Raw genomic sequence first — 19,439 nt, forward strand, 5'->3', positions numbered from 1 at the left:
TTATAGCTTTTGAAACAGTTGCAAACACTTAATATTTTGAATTTTGAAAATCAATGCAGCAGAGCTGTTTCTTTCTACCTTGCAAAAGCCTGGTGCCTACATTACCCAGAGTACAACTGGACTACAGAGAGTTCTCTGGGAGATTCAGGTTCAGACTCGTATACTAGTAGCATCCACAGCGGTGAGGTAACATCTCTTTATTTCTGAGTCAGTTTCCAAACTTGTAGTCATGACTCATCTCACATTAACTTGAGGCCATTGAACTAATTTTGTACCCCTCCCTCTGGAGCCACAGAGATCTTTAAATAACTTTTAATTTGTTACAATATGCAGTGGTGCTCTCTAAGACTTAAGTGTGTGTAAAAACACTTTGATGTGTAAGATTTTTCCCATCTTGTTTGGGCCAGACTTTGTCAACAGAGACACTCTGCATTAAAAGGCAAAGACAGCATCACATGTTAAAGGTTTTTTTTAATTTATTACATAACTAACCAGGCAGTCTTTACATTAAAAGTTACACTTGTGGAGTAAACTTGAATGGAAAATGGATATGGTAGAAAAAAACAAACAAATAAACAGCCAAAAGTCTAAGAGGTAGAAAAGAGATCTAGTTTACACCAGTGATGCACTCTGCCAGTCCGTCCAGGTCATGTGGTCATGACGCTACTGACCATTCAACTTTCCACAGATGAGTGTCCAGACGTATCTATTCAGCCGATCAGCAACTACAGCGGTTACAGTTCCTGGTCCGGACCCTCAGCTGTGTGCGGAGAGGTCCACCAGCCGAAACGCCTCCATGAACTCATTGATGTCGATGCTCCCGTCCTTGTTGAAGTCGATGCTCTGGGCCAGGTGTGCGATGGCCTCGTCGCTGATCTCTGTCTTAAGGTGAGAGCACAGGAGTTTCCAGGTCTGACGAAACTCCTCGAACGAGATCAAACCTGGACGGCAACAGAAAAAGAAGCCATGATTTTTTTTTTATTTCTTAGACTTGTGGCAAAGAAAAATCTGTCCTGTTGAGTACTGTGGATTCACTATTGTAGGACTTTTCACTGAGAAATGTATCAGCCACCTCCAGAGAAACCTCTATTGTGCACTTCACATGTGGGGGTGTTATATTCCCAGCCAATAAAACAAATAGGGCAGAGGGTATACACAGGAGAAGGTAGAGGTTGAACTGGGCTAAGCTGCTTACTCACCAGAGTTATCTGTGTCTATGATTCGGAAGATAGTTTCCAGGTTGGAGTGGTTTTTGTACATGGTCTCCAGGATGCTGGTGTCAGAAATCTGTAACAGGAACAACAAAACAAATCCAGGATGATTTTACAACTCTGTGGATGTGTGAGAGAGATCACTGTGATGCCAGTGAGGTAAAGCTGACCTCTGGTCTGGGCTCAGTGATGGAGAGCTCCCTTATCCACTGGTGGTAGTTGACCATGCCGTGCTGGGTGCTGCTGACGAGCTGAGGGCGCAGCACCCTCCAGGGCAGACCCAGCTTCAGGACAGTCTCTGTAGCACTGGCCCAGTGCCTGAGACTGATCAGCCCTGAGACCCAGACAGAAAGATACAGCCAGGTTATTGTTTTTCTTCTTTTTTTAATTAAGTAATGCAGATAGATAGAGACAGGTCAGATGCAACAAAGACAGGTTAAAAAAAAGGGATTAGACAGGACAAAAAGACAAAGACTACATCATAAATGGAAGCACGATCTGAACTTAAAGGAGACATAATATGAAAATATCACTTTTTGAAGGCCCTTTAACATATATTTGGGTGTTTGTCTTGCCTTCCAGACCCCAAAATGCGAGAACTGACAAAACAATCTGTGATCTGATTTGCAGGATCCATGTTGTTTTATGAGCTGTTCCCTCAGTTGTCTTCCAGTGATGTAACTAGACTAGTTTTCAAATTTGCATAACTCCACCCCTACCTGGTACCGGTAGAGTGGGCGGGGCGGGGTGAGCAGTGACTGATTTGCATTTAAAGGGACAGGCTCTGAAACCAGCCGTTCTGAACAGGGCTGTTTTGAGCAGATGAAAAGAGCCGTGATGTTTAATCCTTGGGGTATTTTGACCACAGAATGTCACAGACATGTCTTGTCTGGGAACTATGGTGGAAAAGGGGGATAATATGTCTCCTTTAATACACACCCGCCTTCCATTTCACTTCTCTCTTGTGTGTTTTTTGTCTGACCAGTGACTCTTGCTTTTCTGTCAAAAATGTGTTTTAATTTTCTCTGCCTTTTTGCTTTTGCTAAAGAGTTCTGCAATGTTTCTGTACATTTTTTTTCTTTTAAGAATTGACACACAAGGGATTGGGATTGTTTTTTCTGTAAATGCATATGAATCAATTTAATGGAAAGTGGTCTGTGTGTGTGACTGTTATTGACCAAACTGTAACTAGAAGGCGAAGAGGCACCGGTCTTGTGTTGTGTGTGAGTCTGACCTGTTTTGTTAGGATCGAACTCCTCGAAGGCACTGATGAGATCTGACTTATGGACAAACAGCTGTTCCCTCAGAGCTCGTAGAGCTGATCTCTCCGTCCACCCAACACTGTCAAAGACCAGGCAGAGGTCAACTTTCTTTTTTTTCACCTTGATTTCTGTTTCTGTTTTCTCAAATGTACTTTTTAGTTAGTTTAGTTACCTTTGTCTCAGGGTGAGCTCTCTGCTCGTCTGACTGGCCTGATACTGAATGAAGTGTGGGACCAGATCAGGGCCCATTCTGATGTAGGCTCCTCTGTTGCTGCCCACCTCATAGTAATTAGACGCTGAAAATATTGTCAGCACCTGAATATAGTAGAAGAAAGTTGATCAATTCTCTAAAAACTAAAAGGATCCATTCTTTCTTGGTGTTTCCAACCACTTGCTCCCACCTTAAACTCTACTTTCCCTCCTGAACCTGCACTTTATGTGACTCTTTGCGTTCACCTTGCGGTTGTGACAGAACTCGTAGCCGTCCTGTTTGCACTCGTGGGAGCGGATGAGGAGCTGCAGGTTGTGTTTTCCCAGCACCTCCTCGGTGACGTCTGGGCCCCAGTAGCAGCCTCCACCTCGCACCTCGTTGGGAATACAGCCATCCTGGGGCATGGGGTCGCTCCACAACATGTCCACTATCTGGATGGATGAAGCAGTCACAGTAAATTTGTTGTGTTTTGTTAAATCGCCCCCAAAAAATGGACAGATCCAGTTTTTTGTTTCACTCACTTGTTTCCACTCACGCTCATCCGTCTCCACCATCTCTCCAGGCTCCGGGTCCGAGTCCGAGTCAGACTTCTGCATGTCTCCGTAGGACTGGTCGAACCCGGCCAGCCTGCGCCTCCTCTTCAGCTCCTCCTCCACCGACCAGTTGAGCTGACTGCTGGCGGGCAGGTTGTGCAGCGAGCGGCGCGGGGGCTGCGGCCTCTGAACCGCTGTCGAGCTGTGGTACGTCAGAGAACACACTCGACGCCGGCCTTCCACCGGTCCATCCGCCTCCCAGTTGTTGTTGTTGAGTGCCTGAGTCTTGTTACCATTGACTCCATTGTGGATGGGTTTGGGAGGCCTGAGGACCGACACGTACTGCAACCATTCAGAAACACACACATATCCACCGTTAGAATAGCAATCCTAGATTTGCTGCTACAGTATGTAGGGGTGGGAGAAAAAAATCGATTCACATAAATATCGCATTGTCTTTTTTGACGATTTTTAAATCGATTTTTTTTTTTTTTCAAAAATCGATTTTTTTTTTTTTTTTAGAATTTTTTAAAATATTGTGCAATGTGCATTTGTTAGCTTTTTTTACATACAGAGAGTACAGGTTTTGAAAAGGGTTTAAGTTCACTTTATAATGGAGTATGTTCATTTATAGGCTTCTACAGTATTTGTGTGCAGATAAATGTTAAAAATACAGACTAAAAATCGAGAGAATCGGCAATATCGTAGAATCGCAATTTAAATCGATTCGCCGTCCAAAAAATCGTAGAAGAATCGAATCGGGAGAACAGCATGTCGTCCCAGCCCTAGTATCCAGTTCTTTAAAGGCTTGCTGAGAGCGTCTCTTACTCTGTGTCTGTCCACCCGGGCCAGTGTGTCCAGGTCTGTGGTGTCAGAGATCCCTCCGTGCACAATCAGCACCTTGTGATCGATCACCGTGGCCAGAGGCAACCAGCTGAAGATCTTCTGCAGAAGCTTTAGGATCTTCTTCCCATGCACCTGCAAACCAGGTCAAGCTTATGAAGACTAATGTGCAGTTAAATGGATTATTACTATGAACTCCATGTCAACAATTATCCTCAGACTTTTTCCTCTGACTTGCATCAGCAGTGCTTTGTTTCATGACCACATGCATGTTCCTCTTATCATATAAAAACGAAATCCAAAAACAACATTCATTAATTTGATTTTGGTCTTTTCATCGTGTTGGTTTATGATAAGAAAAATACAGAAAATCCTTCAACGCTCCATCATTTGCACCTGTTAATTAAGCTGTACTGTCCTCATAACAACTATGATGGGAGTCAGACATGTTGTATCAACTCTCTGCAGGCAGACAAACTTGGAGCATGTAATCTTTTTTCCAGGACTCAGGGAGTGAACGGAATCACCCACATCGCACAAGCTGAACAAGTTACAGTCTGAAGGCCACGTTTACACACGTAGGTGTGAATGAAATGGAAATAGAAGTGTGTGTGCTTTGCTTTGTAGTTTACTGTGTCCATTTTAATCCACTTAATACTTCAACTCCACTTTATTTGATGCTAGATGTGAGATACAGAGGGTAGACTACTGAGAGAGAATACTAAGTTTAAAGCAAAACACACAAAACCTACCCTGTATTTTCCCAGAACTTCTTTGGTGAAACCATATCTGGAGAAAATGAATAAGCGGTTTAGTTTACACATCAGCTGCAGGTTGGACACAAACACAACATTAAAGCATTGATATAACAAAGAAAACAGACAGAGCAAATGATTAAATAGGGGGTTGAAGAGTAAAGAAAGCAGCGTGCAGAGTAAGCTGAGCTGTAGTGCACCTCAGGTTGACGATGTGGTCCTCATGGTTCCCTCTGTTCAGGTGGATGTCGTTGGGATAGACCAGCAGGAAGCCAAAGAGGATGAGCAGGATCTCTAAGGAATTTTTGCCACGATCCACATAGTCTCCGTTGAAGACGTACGGTTTCTCCGAGGACGGCAAACCATTCTGGACACATTTAAAATTTAGATGATTAAGTAACACAAATATCCCTCATAGACAACATGTTAATTTCCATATTGTGAATACCTTATAGAATATCAGCAGCAGGTCTTCGAGGTGCCCGTGTAAGTCTCCTGAGGTGGGAATAAAAGATGCGTTAAAGTGAGTGTATGAGAAAGAATCAAAGCAACATGTGTGCAGGAAGCGTACCGCATATTGTGATCTCCTTTGTGTGGCAGGTGGTGACATGGTTGATATTTTTAAGGATCCTTAGGCACCTCCAAGTCTCTCCGAGAAGCTGCAGGACATATCGAGCATGGAGCTGCTACTGGGAGAAAAACAAGTGTAAATAAGCTAATAGAAACATGTCTCCTTGTGTGCATTTGGTATCTGACAGGAGTTTTCTTTATGAGCTTGTGTGCCTACTTGTTTGTGCTTGAAGGCCTCGACCAGCTTGGACACCCCACAGAAGGTCATGGGGAACGTCAGATGGGGGCCGGCGTAGCTGTCAGGCACCTCGACGCTCTCGTAGCAGAAGTATCTCTCCCACTCTATGTCACGGCAGATTTCATTCTCTCTGAAGATGTGAGATATCAGGTTTCCTGTGTTGAAACCGGCAGAGAGGGAGAGAAAGGGAAGTGGATCAGTGCGGTGAGGGAAATCCACTATTCTCAGCAGGGAGTGGAACGGGTGAGCTCAGATTATCTCACTGTCGGTAAACTAATAAAATTTACATGTGAGTAAATTAAAACAAGAGTTGAGAGTCACTGTCTTACGTTCACTGCTGGCTGGGGTGAAGTGGTCCATCAGGAACCCGAAGAAATTATAGAGCTGCAGAAAGACAAAGGGCAATATGAAAATTAAGATATGAAAATATGAATGTGAGGCTGTAGGTCTACTGATGGTGCTTTGGCCTAAACACTAATAGGATATATACTTTATCTATAAGACCGAAATAATTTTCATCATCAATGAATCAGTTGTTTTCTCATAAAATGCATGAAAACAATGACAAATGCTCATCAAAATATCAGAACTCTTGAACTCTTTCAAAAACTTTTTTTCCCCCCAATATCCTAAAACTCAAATGTCAATGTTTTACATTCAGATTTGAAGTTTCTAATGCACTGAAGTTGCTCTTGATCAAGTAATCAATCAATCAACCAATCAATGCTGCTTCAGCTGCAGCTAGAGGAAAGGCCACGGGATCACCAGCAATGTTATGGTTCATCCTCTGGGGTTCATGAATGTTTTTTGTCTAATTTCGGTGCAATCCATCCAAGAACAAGAACTGTCAAAAACATAAGAGACTCTGATGCTAAAAAAATTTATCCATGGTGTAAATCTTGACCTGCTGGTGGCGCTACATGAAAAGTCAGAGGCTTCACCAAACAAGATGAATAAAATATCACCAATCAACAAAACCATGAATGTCTGTACCCAATTCCATAGCAATTCATGCAGAAGTTGTTGGGAAGCTTTGCAAAGTGCTGCGTTGACAAACATGAGCATCCCCAACATGTTGTGTACAAGTGGAAAAGGTCATGTGCAATATAACCTCACCTTAATCTGGTCCTGTTCTCCTGCATATTCAATAGATTGGAAGATGTTCCACGTGCACCTGCGCCTCACCTCCAGCCGAGCCACATACTGACGGTACCAGCGCTGGATCAACAGAGCGGCTCTGATCGCTGAGGACAAGAGGAGTTCAGGGTGAGAGAAAAGCGCTGCTGAGGTGCTGAGGTAAACTTTCTCCATCACAACCACTGTGTTGAATCTAGACTGGCAGACTCACCCGTGGCAGCTTCACAGTGTGCAGAGAAATTCAGTAGAGATGGTAAAAGTTAATGAGCTACTTGCAACTGATATTCAACTCTGATAAACTTGGACATTTGTTGAGGGCACAGTGGAATAAAACACATCTTTACCTGGAACTGAGATGCTCCCTAAAACAAAAGATAAAGACAGATATTGAATTATTGAGATCATTTGGGAAATCTCTTTAGCAAAAACTCAACTATTCACTGGAATGATTTTTGATCAAGGCCGCACCTCTGTCAGATTTCTTCAGCTTCTGTGGTTTTGATTTTCCCATGCCACATCCCATGACCCTTTGCTGTTTTCACTGAGACAAAGATACTTTCGTGTGAGTGTGAGTCTGAGACATTTGACCTTGTCTTTTGCAACCTGTGAATGATGCAATGATAGATCTCTATACACAATATAACACATGTTTTATCACATGTCACTACACACTTGGATGTTAGAAATAGTGTTGATTATGAGTAATAGATAATAAATCATAATACAACATGATTGCAAATGCACAGATAGAATAGGTTTTCTAGTTAATTTTTAAAAAGAAAAAAAGAGAAGAATATAACCTCACCTGGTCCTGCTACCTTTTGGTCATCACCTCCTCCCTGTCATTGTTTCCTCCATGTTTTACAGCCACACATTATCTCTGAGATGGCCCTATGTCCCAGTCGCTGCAGCACATGTCCCCGTGTCTGTGATGTTGTAACTAGATGTCTCCCCTCTGTGCAGCCACACACACCCTCAATGATCAGGAACACACACGCTGAGTACAGGCTTGTGTTCGCACTGGGCAGCAGAGCCAAGTGTCTCAAACAGACCGCGTGATCACTTAAACAAAACAAGATGCAAGTGGATTAGGATTAAGCCCTTACTACGGCCGGCATCTCCGCTGAATCAACGGATGAGGGCTCTGATAAAGGGCAGCAACTGTTTTTGAAAGGAGGTTCTGGCCTCGGCTCAAGTCCTGTGTCGTCGCAGTGATTAATATGACACCTGTCACCATCAGTGCACGCTCACTGCCTCTGTTAACAGTTGACTCACCGCTGGTTAATCTGACTACGCCATTCTCCATAAATGCACATGTGTTTCTAAATTAAGGAGAATTTTATTTAAAGACAATGAGCTGAGGTAGCTAGTATGTATCCTTAGCTCCAGAAGCTTTAAGAGTAGATGCTGGTTGATGTTGGGCTATTTTGGTTCTGCATGACTCTGACACTCAGTTTGACACCAATGATAACAAATTATTAATAAAATGTTTAGGATTTTGTTATCGATTCAATAAATTGGTTCAGGCCCTGAAGATTTTTTTAGAAAATGGAATTAAACCAGCACTAAGTAACTTTTCAACCTTCATAAAATATTTTCATAACTTTTGTGATGATACATCGACTTACAACAAGTTGAATGACACCTCTGTCGTGGTCTGAGGGGGTCTGTATCTCTTTCTCTGGCACTAAGCAGCTTTGAGGAGCATGGTAGGAACCCTGCTCTCACTTTACTTTCACTTTCACTTTTGCGAGTCACAACAAGGAGGGAACAGGCAAAACGGCACTTTAGCAATGGATTATGTTTGTGTTTTCACTTTGAAAAGATCCACTGGAAACAGAAACTTAGTTTTGATGTCTTCTGTTAATTTTAATGCAGGATATTTACAGAGCTTCACGCTAGTGTTCATGGGAAATGGAGTCTTCCTTCAGGCAAAACACTACCGCTTTGGTCCACAGGCGCCGCCAAACTCAACCAAAACTGAAAGTTCTTTAGTACTGCTTTAAATGTTTTAGCAATTCAGAAACTGGCAGTGATGAGATGTTTCCGTGCAGATATTTGATAAGGATATTTAATAGCAACATATCCCCTAAAGTTAAAGATGATAACAAACTGTAACATCTAATCCAATAAAACCACCATCTGCATCTTCAAAAGAAATCAGAAAACCTTGCAAACCTCCTCACAGATTAAACAAAAAATAAACACTATACATTTTACAGAGGTACTATTCATTGCAGGGCTGTGGGAGTTGTCATACAGTGATACTTTCCACAGGTGAGTTCTGTTCATGTATCTTCTCAGCGCTACACTAGACTAAACATCGATGAAAACCAGCTTTCAAAATTAAATCGTATAACTCCCCTTTTATTTTCGAGTGTTGAAACTTATTTCAAGAATGCCGTCTGTTGTGTGCTGGTGGAACATCTGCATGGTGCATCCTCCACAGCCCTTCATCCGTGTGTCAAGGCCCTTTGTGAATCCCTGCCAGGAGGAGAGTGACTCCCAGCTGCACTACAACAAGGAAACCTCTATAACCTGAGTCCAGACTTTTCTACAACAGTAAAGTGGATCAATCCCACCACAACTGTGCAGTTTAGCATTTTTTTTTAACTTATGAAATATAATATTTTCTTATGTAATCGTCATTTAGATGATTTTATATCTTACACAGTTGGAGACAGATGTTGAATGCTTCAGCTGCCATGCAGCATTTAACTGAGCAATCAATGCAATCAATCTATGAATCTATGTCCAGATAGGTAGATTAGTCCAGTGGCACCAGCAGGTCAGACCCCTTCTTCACTGGCAGGGGAAACATGACATGTGTTAAATCTTTGTTCATTTATTAATTGATTTTTAAAATGAAATCAATAGACACTCATGTGTGTGATGTTTTGCCACCTAAACCTTTAGTTAAAAGGTTGGGAAATAACTAGAAACTCTGATAAACAGTAGTGGGCATAGTGAAGTAAACAGTATTTCTTTGATGATAAGCTTTTCTGCAGGTCTGATGCAAACCTACAATAACAAACACAATCTTCATTTAGGAACTTTTGTTTGCGTCTTAACTGCAAAGGAGCGCACTGCAAGTCTTGTATCAGCTTGTACTAAGCATTCCTGTGGCCCTGTTTATAAATGAATGGATAAAAATCTAGTTTAGGAGATGAGAAAATGTCACTATCTCTCACTTAAGGCCTCATAGAGAAGAGGAGAGGAGAAGAGAGGGCAACTCAGGACCTGAGACCATTCCTTCCATATCTGTGATCCTCCCTGGCTCTGACATCCGTCTTCGCTGCCAACCTTTTTGTAAAAGAAACTAACTACCCATATGCAGAAATGAATAGGCAGGCTGTGTTTTTATAGTTTTGTGCTCCACTAGTGAAGTTCCAGGTGCTTCAGATGCAACTTTTATGGCCTTTGCCCTCTTTTACCAATTCAAAATATAGATGAGATCCATACGTTTCCAAACATATCAGATATGTTTAGGCAGATATTGGGAAAATGTGCATAAAACGATGCACAAGCATACAAATCTTGGTTTTAAATATTTGTTCAGATTAAATATACATATGAGAACATACAGAGGCATTGCAACAGCCAACCCAAGCAATTAACTACCTAGGGGAGCTGGAAGGGGGCCCATATCAATGACAACATAATATGCACAATGTTATTATATGCAGAGCATACGATAAATCAGTGCTACTGTACCAACGCCAATTTTAATTTCTCCCATTAGCAGTAGAGTAATGCATTTGTTGTCTAATGCTAACACCAACATCAATTCTGCTGTCAGTAGATCTGCTTGTCCTCCCCCAAATGTTGAAGAGGAAGATATTATACAGTATGTCTCTGTGAATCTTCTGGTATAAATGTTAACATGAAGCATTGCTACTGCAAAATTGAATCATCAAAAGTTTTAGATTAATTAATGGTTAATGTTTGTGGCCTTGGTGGTGGTGTGGTGCCTCTTGCCTGGGGCCTCCCGAGTGTCTAGATACGCCCCTGAGAACATACTGTAGCTATATGACACAAGTGAGAAAGAGCAAAATGGCTTTAGGAAGCTTAAAGTTTCAGTACACGAAGAGCATCAGAGGGGAAAATGAAATGTTACAAGAAAAATCTCTCACCCATGTTGTCACTCATCACCTCTAGGTATAATACAGCATGTCGTAATACCACAGGCCTATATGGCATTCCAGGTTTTTTTTTCTTTCTTCTTTTTTTCTCACCTCTTGGTCCTGGCTGTTTGCCGCCCGCCTGATCATCCTCCTCTTACTCTTTCACACAGAACAGGAGAGAAGACAACAATGTTAAGTATCTCAAGGCCAAGCTGGGGTACAGGAAGATAAAAAGCCAGGTTCCCAGGCCCTGACAAACAATAGGACAGCATCCCCGTCTCGTCAGTCCTCAGTCCTCCACCCAGCAGACCCACCGAAACAACAGCCGCCTTTTCGCCTGACTCCGGCCCAATTCATCCGTCCACCCGGACCATACCAGCTCATCCACCATGTCCTTTGCATTCGTGGTCACGACGATACTTCTGGGCTCTTCACTGGTGGTTGCTTTTGTCTTGCAGCCATCCAAGGAAGAACCTGCAGCCTCTGCTAATGCTCCTGTTTCCCAGCACAGGTCAGTATCGCCAAACCTACTCACATGCAAGTCTATGTTAGATATACCAACACTTCTTTTTTTTTTAGAAGTGACATTTCTTTGTGTGCAGACAACATATTTATAACCATCTTTCTCAATATTCTTCATCTGGTCAAGTCAGAGCAGTCACTGTATTTATAAATAGCCTCACTGCTCTAGAGGACGTACCTATCAGATTACACATCATGAGATCCCTGTGGATGTGTGTTTGCTGATCGAGGCCTTTTTAGTGGGTTAGAGGGAAATTCAAGTATCTCTGTGTGTGTGTGTGTGTGTGTGTGTGTGTGTGTGTGTGTGTGTCACGCTGACTATTTTAATTTCAAGGAAAAACATGCAGAGATGTAACACAATGCTCAGAGGTGCAATCCACCACAGCTCTAACACGAGAGGTCTCCTCTTTGACTTGGCCAATACCTCTCAACTGTTCCCTCAGGTCATCTGGGTCACTGATAGTGAGAGAGTTTGAGTGGAACAGATTTCTATAATGCATCTTTTTTTATTGTAACACAAGTGCTGTAAAGTTTCCTTGCTTTTTGTGTAATCTCCAGGAGTCCTTCTGTTTCCCTTGAATCATTTTCAATGTCGTATTTCAATTTGATTCTCTATGCGATGATCAGGTGCCATGCTGAGTCACTGGAGTCCATCAGGAAGGGTCTCCTCAGAGCTCTCAATCTGCAGACTGAGCCAAGGCTGCCCGCCGGTGCTGTGGACTCCGTCAGAGAGCGGTGGCAGAGCCGATTCAACACCCCTTCTCACAGAGCCACGCGCACTGCAGGTTAGTGGAAATCCACGTTCATTGGGTCTACTGCAGGTTTCACATTTTTTCCAGACTAAGTCTGTTTTCTTTTTCCACATTATTCCAGTCACTGCAGTGTCTGTGTCACCTGATGGTGGAAACAGCGCAAGCCTGAAGTGCTGCTCCATGGCCTCTGAGATCTTCATGACAGGTACGCAACAATCTGTGCAGAGGATTATGTGTAATTCATCTGCATCCACACTCACATTCACTCATTTGTGAACATTTTTGTGAATATCCATTCTCATTTGTGCTACAGATCTGGGCTGGAGCAACTGGGTGATCCAACCCGCCAGCCTCACCATCGTCCAGTGTGCACTCTGCAACCCTGATGTGAACCCTGTGGAGTGTCCATCGTCCCACACCAACGTGCAGGATCCTGACTCACAGGTATAAATAACTCTGAGATGTTTACATAGTGACATTCATGTCTGCAGCCTCCAGCTATTTGGTATTATGCTGATATTATCTGAGCAAAGGACTGAGTGTAAAGTAAAATGAAGTTTTTACTATTTCATATATATTATGCACATATATGCAGTCTTATCATTTTAGCAATGATCATCTCTGATATGTAAGCAGACTTTGCAAATGCAAATTTAGTTTTTGAAAGACCATATTTTTGATTTTAATATTTTCTATCATTATTCTTTTTTTATTTTGTAAGTGATACCTGTTGTGTACCATGCAACACATGTTTGTGTCATGAGACAGCTCCTGCAGTGTGAGGATGTTACACCCTGACCCCTCCTCTCTTTATTGTTGTGCAGGTGCCATGTTGTCAGCCCACCTCCCAGGAAGAAGTGCCCATCGCCTACGTGGATGAATCCAGCAGCATCGTCCTCTCCTCCGTGCAGCTGACCCGCAGCTGCGGCTGTGGATCTGCGAACCCCTAGCAGCCCAGCACAGAGTAAAGTCTATTTTATCACTCTGAGTGTGTGACATCTGTGAGCCGCCTGGCACACAAACAAAAACATGAACCTCAGACAAAAGTAGACGGCATCATTACTATCTTCTCTCACAAACACTTATGCTGCTTCTGTAGATGATTTCTCTTGGATTTCTGAAAACATTACAATGTGTATTCAACACTGAGTGTGGGAACCTAAGCAAAGGTTCGATTTCACATTCTTGTTTCTCTATTGTGACCAAAAAATAATGACACAAGTGGCAGCACAGATTCGTTGAAGCAGTCAGTATTAAAACTGATCAATTATTACCATCATTTCTTTTTTGCATATATTGCTTTAAAGCAGACATCACCCGTTGACTTAACATAACCTTTGCAAGAGGATAAAAAAAAGAAAAAGTAATTTCTCTATTTCTTTGGCAACAAGCCTTGGAAACAGCAAAGTTAAGCTCCGCTGGTTTAACTTTAAATGAATCTCATGTGGACAGAGCACTATTTATAGTTACTAACTGTTACTAAGTGTTCCCTCCAAAAATGTGAGACTACCCAGAGCCAAAACCTCTCACAGACCAGTTGTCTCATGTCTGATCAGTGAAACGACTCTTTCCTCTTATGGAGAAAGAATTTATTTAAAACACGACAGAGAAAACGAGGGCACATAAAAAAAAATCTTAAATTGTAAAGTAATTCCAGTTTGTTTTTAGGGAGGTTTCTAAGAAGTAGATGTAAAAACCTCCCTGCATCTAAAAGTTAGTGTGAACTTTTGCTGCGTATCAACAACATCTGTGCTGTGTTTTTCCACAACCCTCAACTGGCCAGGCTCCATTTTCATGTTTTAACCAGCAGGAAAGACAGACAAGACTCTGCTGCCCCGAAAACTCCCCCCAAAAAACTCTATCGTGGCATTTATTGGTTGTATGAGAGATGAGTTTTTTTACTCTGGAATGTAAGGTGTAAAAAAATAATCAGAAAAAGATTATAGTACATAATATCATTTTTGTGCCTTACAGCTAGTAAATTAATTTAGTTTACGGTCTAATTCAAGCCTGGCAGATAAAATATAACCAAAATAAAATGGTAGATCAATGACCAGTTTGACTATTTTACTTTTATGTGAAAGTCAGATTTTTACTTTCAAAGCATTTTATTGTCTGTATGTAATATGTGATTCTTTTTAACAGAGTTTTTTTTACTTACTACTTATAAGTTGTTGGGTTTTTTTCTTCTTGTGTCATTGTGTCTGTTGTTTGGTTGTATGCTCACACTTACTTTACCAACTTACCTCACTGTTATCAATATATATCCAATGTTTTTTCACAAGTGTAATGTGGTGCAGCAGAGATAGGCTATATCACACTTATGCAGCTGTAGAGTATTAGAATGTTTTATTGTGCTTATAACATTGATTTATCATTTGTACAATTTCAAAATAAAATGCTCATGGACACAATCTTTAAATAAAGATGATTGAAATGTACAATTTTCGGACTTTTTGAGGTTTTCTTTTGGACAAATCTTGGGATGCTTTCTAAAAGGATTTTATGTCAGGGCAGGTTCTTATGACAGTTTTCAGGATTTCATGCCTGTCAGGCAGTGATACTCTCTCTCTAGAGGGAGGAAAATAGCCAATGAAGAAATGTTGGCAGGGTACTCCAAAAAACCAGGCGCTGGGCAGGGGAAGAGCAACATGTTCTGACGAGCCTTGATCATTTTTGCCTTGCATGCATCTGCACACAGGGCTTTTCTTTTTTTTTTAAACAAATCTTTTCTTTGTGGCTGTAGACTGGAGCTTTAACTGGTGATTCTCAGGTTGTGCAAGAAAGATACTTATTCAGGACTACATTAAAACAACCGCTCTACAGGAGGACGGCAACACTGGGGCCTATACAGCCCAGCACTGACAGCAGTTTGCAGTTTTATTGATACTAAGCAAAATGTTCAACTATTTCACTGTGTGGATGTCTTTTGGCGTGCTGCCCCAGCTCCTGCTGGCTGGAGGATCAATTGAGTGTTCAGAGAAGGAAACTTTAGTGGGACAGAGACCGATCGCAAGCACGGTGGCACAGCTCACTGAATGTTTAGTAGACTGCAGTGGGATGACGTTCCTCAAAAAGCTGAGACTGCAGGACCGCCACATTATACGCTTTAGAGACTCCACAGAAGGTAAGGAGCCAATAAGTTAATGTATATAAAATAATAGATGTATATGATATAATGATCAGTTGTGTAAAGGCCTTAATAAACAAATCCTCCTTCTCAGGAGACACTGGGGAATACTGTTGGTCCACAGACCTCCAGTGCACCATTGGAGAGAGCTTTCTGCATGCCTACGTGGTGCTGCCTCTGACTACAACTGTTGGACATGAGCAGCTGGAGGTGGAAGCCACTGTCCCCACTGCCTCCAAACTACACGTGCACAACCGCCCCACCACGATCGCAGAGAGCTGCGGCCTCCGATACGACGTCACAGAGCACTTCAGCTCAGCAGCGACGGTGGGGACGTCTCTCTGTGTTCGGCCTGTGACCCAGGAGGGCGTCCGGAGGGAAAGTTTTCTCAAATGCCCTCCTTATCTGGCCACCTTCTGGCAGAGAGATCCAAACCAGTCCAACCAGCAAGGAGGGGGATAAAACACCAGAGGTGGAAAAGTATTCAGAGCTATACTAAACAAGAAGTACTACTACCACTCAAAAAATACTTCATTACAAGTAAAAAAAAATCCTGAATTAAAATGTTGCTTCAGTAAACATATGTAAGTATAATCAGGAATGTATGAGGTCAGAGTACTAACTGCAGAAAAATGGCCTCTGTGACTGTTGCCACTACTAACACATTTATCTTCACATTATTTTTACTCAGGCACTAATGTGTAGCAGGGGCCATTTACAGTTGTTATTCAGTGAAATTGAGCTATTTTTTCATTATTTTCTCAGTTAATTGATTTGTTCTTTGGTTTGGTAAAAAAAACAACAGAAAATGAATGACACAAAAAGTGAGAAAAGCCCATCATAATGTTCTGTATGCAAAAATCTTCATGTGTAAAATAACTATTGCTGACAGGTAAATATATTTGTCCAAATGTACTCAATAGTATTCAACCATATGAGGTATATCAGAATAATAGTTGGCACTGAGGTCGAGTCAACACGGTTTTATAACTTGTTACTACAATATAAGCTGCATTTGAGTGTGTGTAAGACCTGCTTGTTTTATAATCACATAGTGGTAACTACTTCATGATTATTCACGCCTGGCTTACACAGTTAATGTTGAATTCATGATGCTGCTGCAAAAAAGTTGCCAAAATTGAATGATCCATATAGATATTACATAGATTATTGTTGTAAATATTTTATTTTCCTTTTACACTTACATGTTAAAGTGTTTGACTATTTGAGGTGTGTGTGTGTGTGTGTGTTAAACGGTATTGTGATTGACCTGACGAAGAGCGCACTGCTCAAAACGTTGTCCTTTTTATAGTCCTCTAATAAATTTTTGTACTTTGGGGAGCTCATACAGTGTTGCGAGTCCTTTCCTGTTTTTGAAACGGTATTGTCACCATTACTGACGCAAAGCAAGTTCTCATTATAATTAATTCAAAACAGAACAAGCACAATATTTGTTTGTAAGCTCTCTTGTGAACAAATTGGTTTGGACACGTTGAGCTGGGATTGTTAGAGATACATTATTTCTACTAATATACACTTTATATACAATGTGCACCTGTGTTTGTCTGATTATGGTACACATGTCTGGTGTGGTGCCAGTATGTATTCATCTAGTTCTCATAAGATGTGAAGTTTCCTATTACTGTGCGGTCAAATGTATCTAGGTGAACTATGCTGGATGAGTCTCTGCTCTGCTCTGTCACACAAGAAACTATATAGTGCCACCTACTGGTTGTCAAGGAAACTAATGAAAATCTGAAAACAATTGTCCTCGACAACATTCAACCACTGGATGGCAAGCTAGCCACAGGACTGTATGTGTGTGTGTGTGTGTGTGTGTGTGTATGTGTATGTGTGCGTGTGGCATGTGCATGCATGCACGTGCGAGTGTGTTATGTAACATCTAACTCCTGTTTGTGGGAGTGATGTGTTCAAATTAGAAACAGTTCATAGATCCGAGATACCATAGGCACTTCAGAGGACTGTGTATGTGTGTATGTGTGTGCATAATGTGTGTCAGACACTATTTGGGTGTAGTCTCCTTAACAGACATTATGACTGACAAGTGTACTCATAATGTGTAATCACAATTTACGATGCGCACAATAAAGCAAAATGAAACTCTTAATTGGGCTTTCGAGAATGTATGTGTAAGCTTGTTCTTTAATTATTACCCTTCATGATTATCAAAGGTGAATAACAGGATGTCTGCATGCATGAAACTTACGGTTGACATTTGTGTATATGATACATGAAGTACTGCCATAGAAACCAGGAAGTTGTGGCATGGACACATCTTATCTTATGCTCTCTGAACTGTCAATATATAGGCCTACCTACAGAAACTGGGGTTATAAACATGTAGACCCATACAGGAATATAAAAAACGTTTTCTTCTATGTATATGTCATATCCCAAATCTGATCAAACCAGGATACTAATATTCATGTAAATAGGTCAGGATTTATTTGATACTCTTTTGAGGTTTAATAATTACATGGTGTATACATATTGTAGGTCATGTATATTAGGTCCCGGGTTGCACAGTTACATCTTTATGTTGGCATATGTTTATAATATTACAGTGTCATGCTTCATTCAGCTGTGCTTTAGCATCCACTTAGGGTCTAAAAGAGGGAAGGTGGTGTTGGTGTGCTCTGTTGGCAGACAACCAGTACCAGGGTAATATAACCACCCAGAGTGAGTGTCCAGTAACAGACCTTTCTGCACAGCTGGTGCCCCAAGAACAGCAATGCAAAAGGGACACGGGCCACTTGATTTTTCAGTTTTTCCCCCCTGTGTGCAGCATTATTATCCTCATGTTCTTGCCGAAATGTATTCAGTGGTTTCTGTGTTGTCTGCTGCAGGCTTTTGGCTGCATGTCATCAACTCTGAACTGAGCAGGCTACATGGAGGCTCAGCGCCATCAGATTTTCTTACCCATGAATAAGCAAAGTACTGTATCAACAGCCAATAGCAAAATTTAGATTCTGGCATGTGAAATTATCATAATAATAGATCCCTATTATTGCATACATATTCATTACTTCAATATCCCATGCCCGGGAAGTATCTTATTATTTATTGTTTATTAAAAGGCAACTTTCAAAGCGCACCATGCATGAAAGATATAATGATTACTCATTATATCTGCATTATATCATTGTGTTCTGACCTTTATTTATTATTCAATGGAACAAATAAATTGAATAAATGATTTTATCCATCAAGCAAATGATGCAAACACACACTGATTTGAAAGACCACAGTGTCAGGTATTGATAAATTCCAATTGATAGGTTAATATTGCTTAAAACAGAGCAAATGTTTTTCAATCAGTTTCTGATCTATCTATCTATCTATCTATCTATCTATCTATCTATCTATCTATCTATCTATCTATCTATCTATCTATCTATACTACTTTATTGCCCATTAAACCCACATAAAATGGAAACTCACCACACAGATGAGTTTATACATTATACAAAGTAATACAGATAAAATAGTATGAGACAAATTATTGCTTAAAACAGAACCGTAGATGTTTCTCAATGCATTTTAATTAAAATCTATCTATCTATCTATCTATCTATCTATCTATCTATCTATCTATCTATCTATCTACTACTACTTTATTGCCCATTAAACCCACATAAAATGGAAACTCACCACACAGATGAGTTTATACATTATACAAAGTAATACAGATAAAATAGTATGAGACAAATTATTGCTTAAAACAGAACCGTAGATGTTTCTCAATGCATTTTAATTAAAATCTATCTATCTATCTATCTATCTATCTATCTATCTATCTATCTATCTATCTATCTATCTATCTATCTATCTATCTATCTATCTATGATACATATAATCTCATAACACCACTCTGTTACAAACACATGTAAACACTGATGACTGTACCATGTCTGTGTCGCGCAGGGGTAGCGCTGTAAAGTTTGTCCAAACTGTAGCGACTAAGGGAAAACAGTAAATAATGTAGCTTTTAATGGAGTTATCGGGTATATTAATGCAACATTCACGCTTTTAACTTGGTCAGAGCTGCTTTAGCGGTGTTTTCGGACAAGTTTGCTGTGCTATTGAGTGTATAAAACCGAGCCTTTGGTCCCCGGATGGTTGAATAGAGT

The 19,439-nt window shown here is 41.0% G+C and overlaps 3 protein-coding genes across 3 annotated transcripts; 2 read left to right on the forward strand and 1 right to left on the reverse strand.

Moving 5' to 3' along the window:
• Positions 1–483: 483 nt before the first annotated feature.
• ppef2b (protein phosphatase with EF-hand domain 2b) lies at positions 484–7,866 on the reverse strand. Its single transcript, XM_085793158.1, has 17 exons — positions 7,566–7,866; positions 7,202–7,301; positions 6,740–6,867; positions 5,953–6,007; positions 5,603–5,778; positions 5,387–5,501; positions 5,264–5,310; positions 5,016–5,182; positions 4,813–4,849; positions 4,046–4,195; positions 3,206–3,559; positions 2,930–3,115; positions 2,646–2,788; positions 2,446–2,552; positions 1,382–1,545; positions 1,200–1,287; positions 484–941 (listed from the first exon to the last, which is right to left on the reverse strand). Exons 2-17 carry the CDS (start codon positions 7,281–7,283, stop codon positions 757–759), a joined length of 2,184 nt encoding a protein of 727 aa, XP_085649284.1. The 5' UTR covers positions 7,284–7,301; positions 7,566–7,866; the 3' UTR covers positions 484–756.
• A 3,375-nt stretch (positions 7,867–11,241) lies between these two features.
• On the forward strand, positions 11,242–13,148 carry LOC146977179 (bone morphogenetic protein 7-like). The gene is made up of 5 exons (XM_085793159.1): positions 11,242–11,395; positions 12,034–12,191; positions 12,280–12,363; positions 12,472–12,602; positions 12,983–13,148. The coding sequence occupies exons 1-5, from the start codon at positions 11,274–11,276 to the stop codon at positions 13,106–13,108; spliced, it is 621 nt and encodes a 206-aa protein (XP_085649285.1). The 5' UTR covers positions 11,242–11,273; the 3' UTR covers positions 13,109–13,148.
• Positions 13,149–14,781: 1,633 nt separating this feature from the next.
• Positions 14,782–15,876, forward strand: LOC146977180 (uncharacterized). The gene is made up of 2 exons (XM_085793160.1): positions 14,782–15,285; positions 15,383–15,876. Exons 1-2 carry the CDS (start codon positions 15,057–15,059, stop codon positions 15,748–15,750), a joined length of 597 nt encoding a protein of 198 aa, XP_085649286.1. The 5' UTR covers positions 14,782–15,056; the 3' UTR covers positions 15,751–15,876.
• Positions 15,877–19,439: the final 3,563 nt, after the last annotated feature.

The sequence above is a fragment of the Trachurus japonicus genome, chromosome 12 (assembly GCF_045865225.1).
Source record: "Trachurus japonicus isolate A0001 chromosome 12, Traja_1.0".
Classification (NCBI taxonomy): Eukaryota; Metazoa; Chordata; class Actinopteri; order Carangiformes; family Carangidae; genus Trachurus; species Trachurus japonicus.

Excerpts from the sequence above, each read along its gene's own strand:
- ppef2b (XM_085793158.1), bottom strand. The coding sequence starts at position 7,283 with ATGGGATGTGGCATGGGAAAATCAAAACCACAGAAGCTGAAGAAATCT. Across the intron at positions 5,311-5,386 it reads AAAGGAGATCACAATATGCG|GAGACTTACACGGGCACCTC; the intron begins GTACGCTTCCTG and ends TTCCCACCTCAG. Across the intron at positions 3,116-3,205 it reads ATGAGCGTGAGTGGAAACAA|ATAGTGGACATGTTGTGGAG; the intron begins GTGAGTGAAACA and ends TCATCCATCCAG.
- LOC146977180 (XM_085793160.1), top strand. The coding sequence starts at position 15,057 with ATGTTCAACTATTTCACTGTGTGGATGTCTTTTGGCGTGCTGCCCCAG. Across the intron at positions 15,286-15,382 it reads CTTTAGAGACTCCACAGAAG|GAGACACTGGGGAATACTGT; the intron begins GTAAGGAGCCAA and ends CCTCCTTCTCAG.
- LOC146977179 (XM_085793159.1), top strand. The coding sequence starts at position 11,274 with ATGTCCTTTGCATTCGTGGTCACGACGATACTTCTGGGCTCTTCACTG. Across the intron at positions 12,192-12,279 it reads CAGAGCCACGCGCACTGCAG|TCACTGCAGTGTCTGTGTCA; the intron begins GTTAGTGGAAAT and ends ACATTATTCCAG. Across the intron at positions 12,364-12,471 it reads CTCTGAGATCTTCATGACAG|ATCTGGGCTGGAGCAACTGG; the intron begins GTACGCAACAAT and ends TTTGTGCTACAG.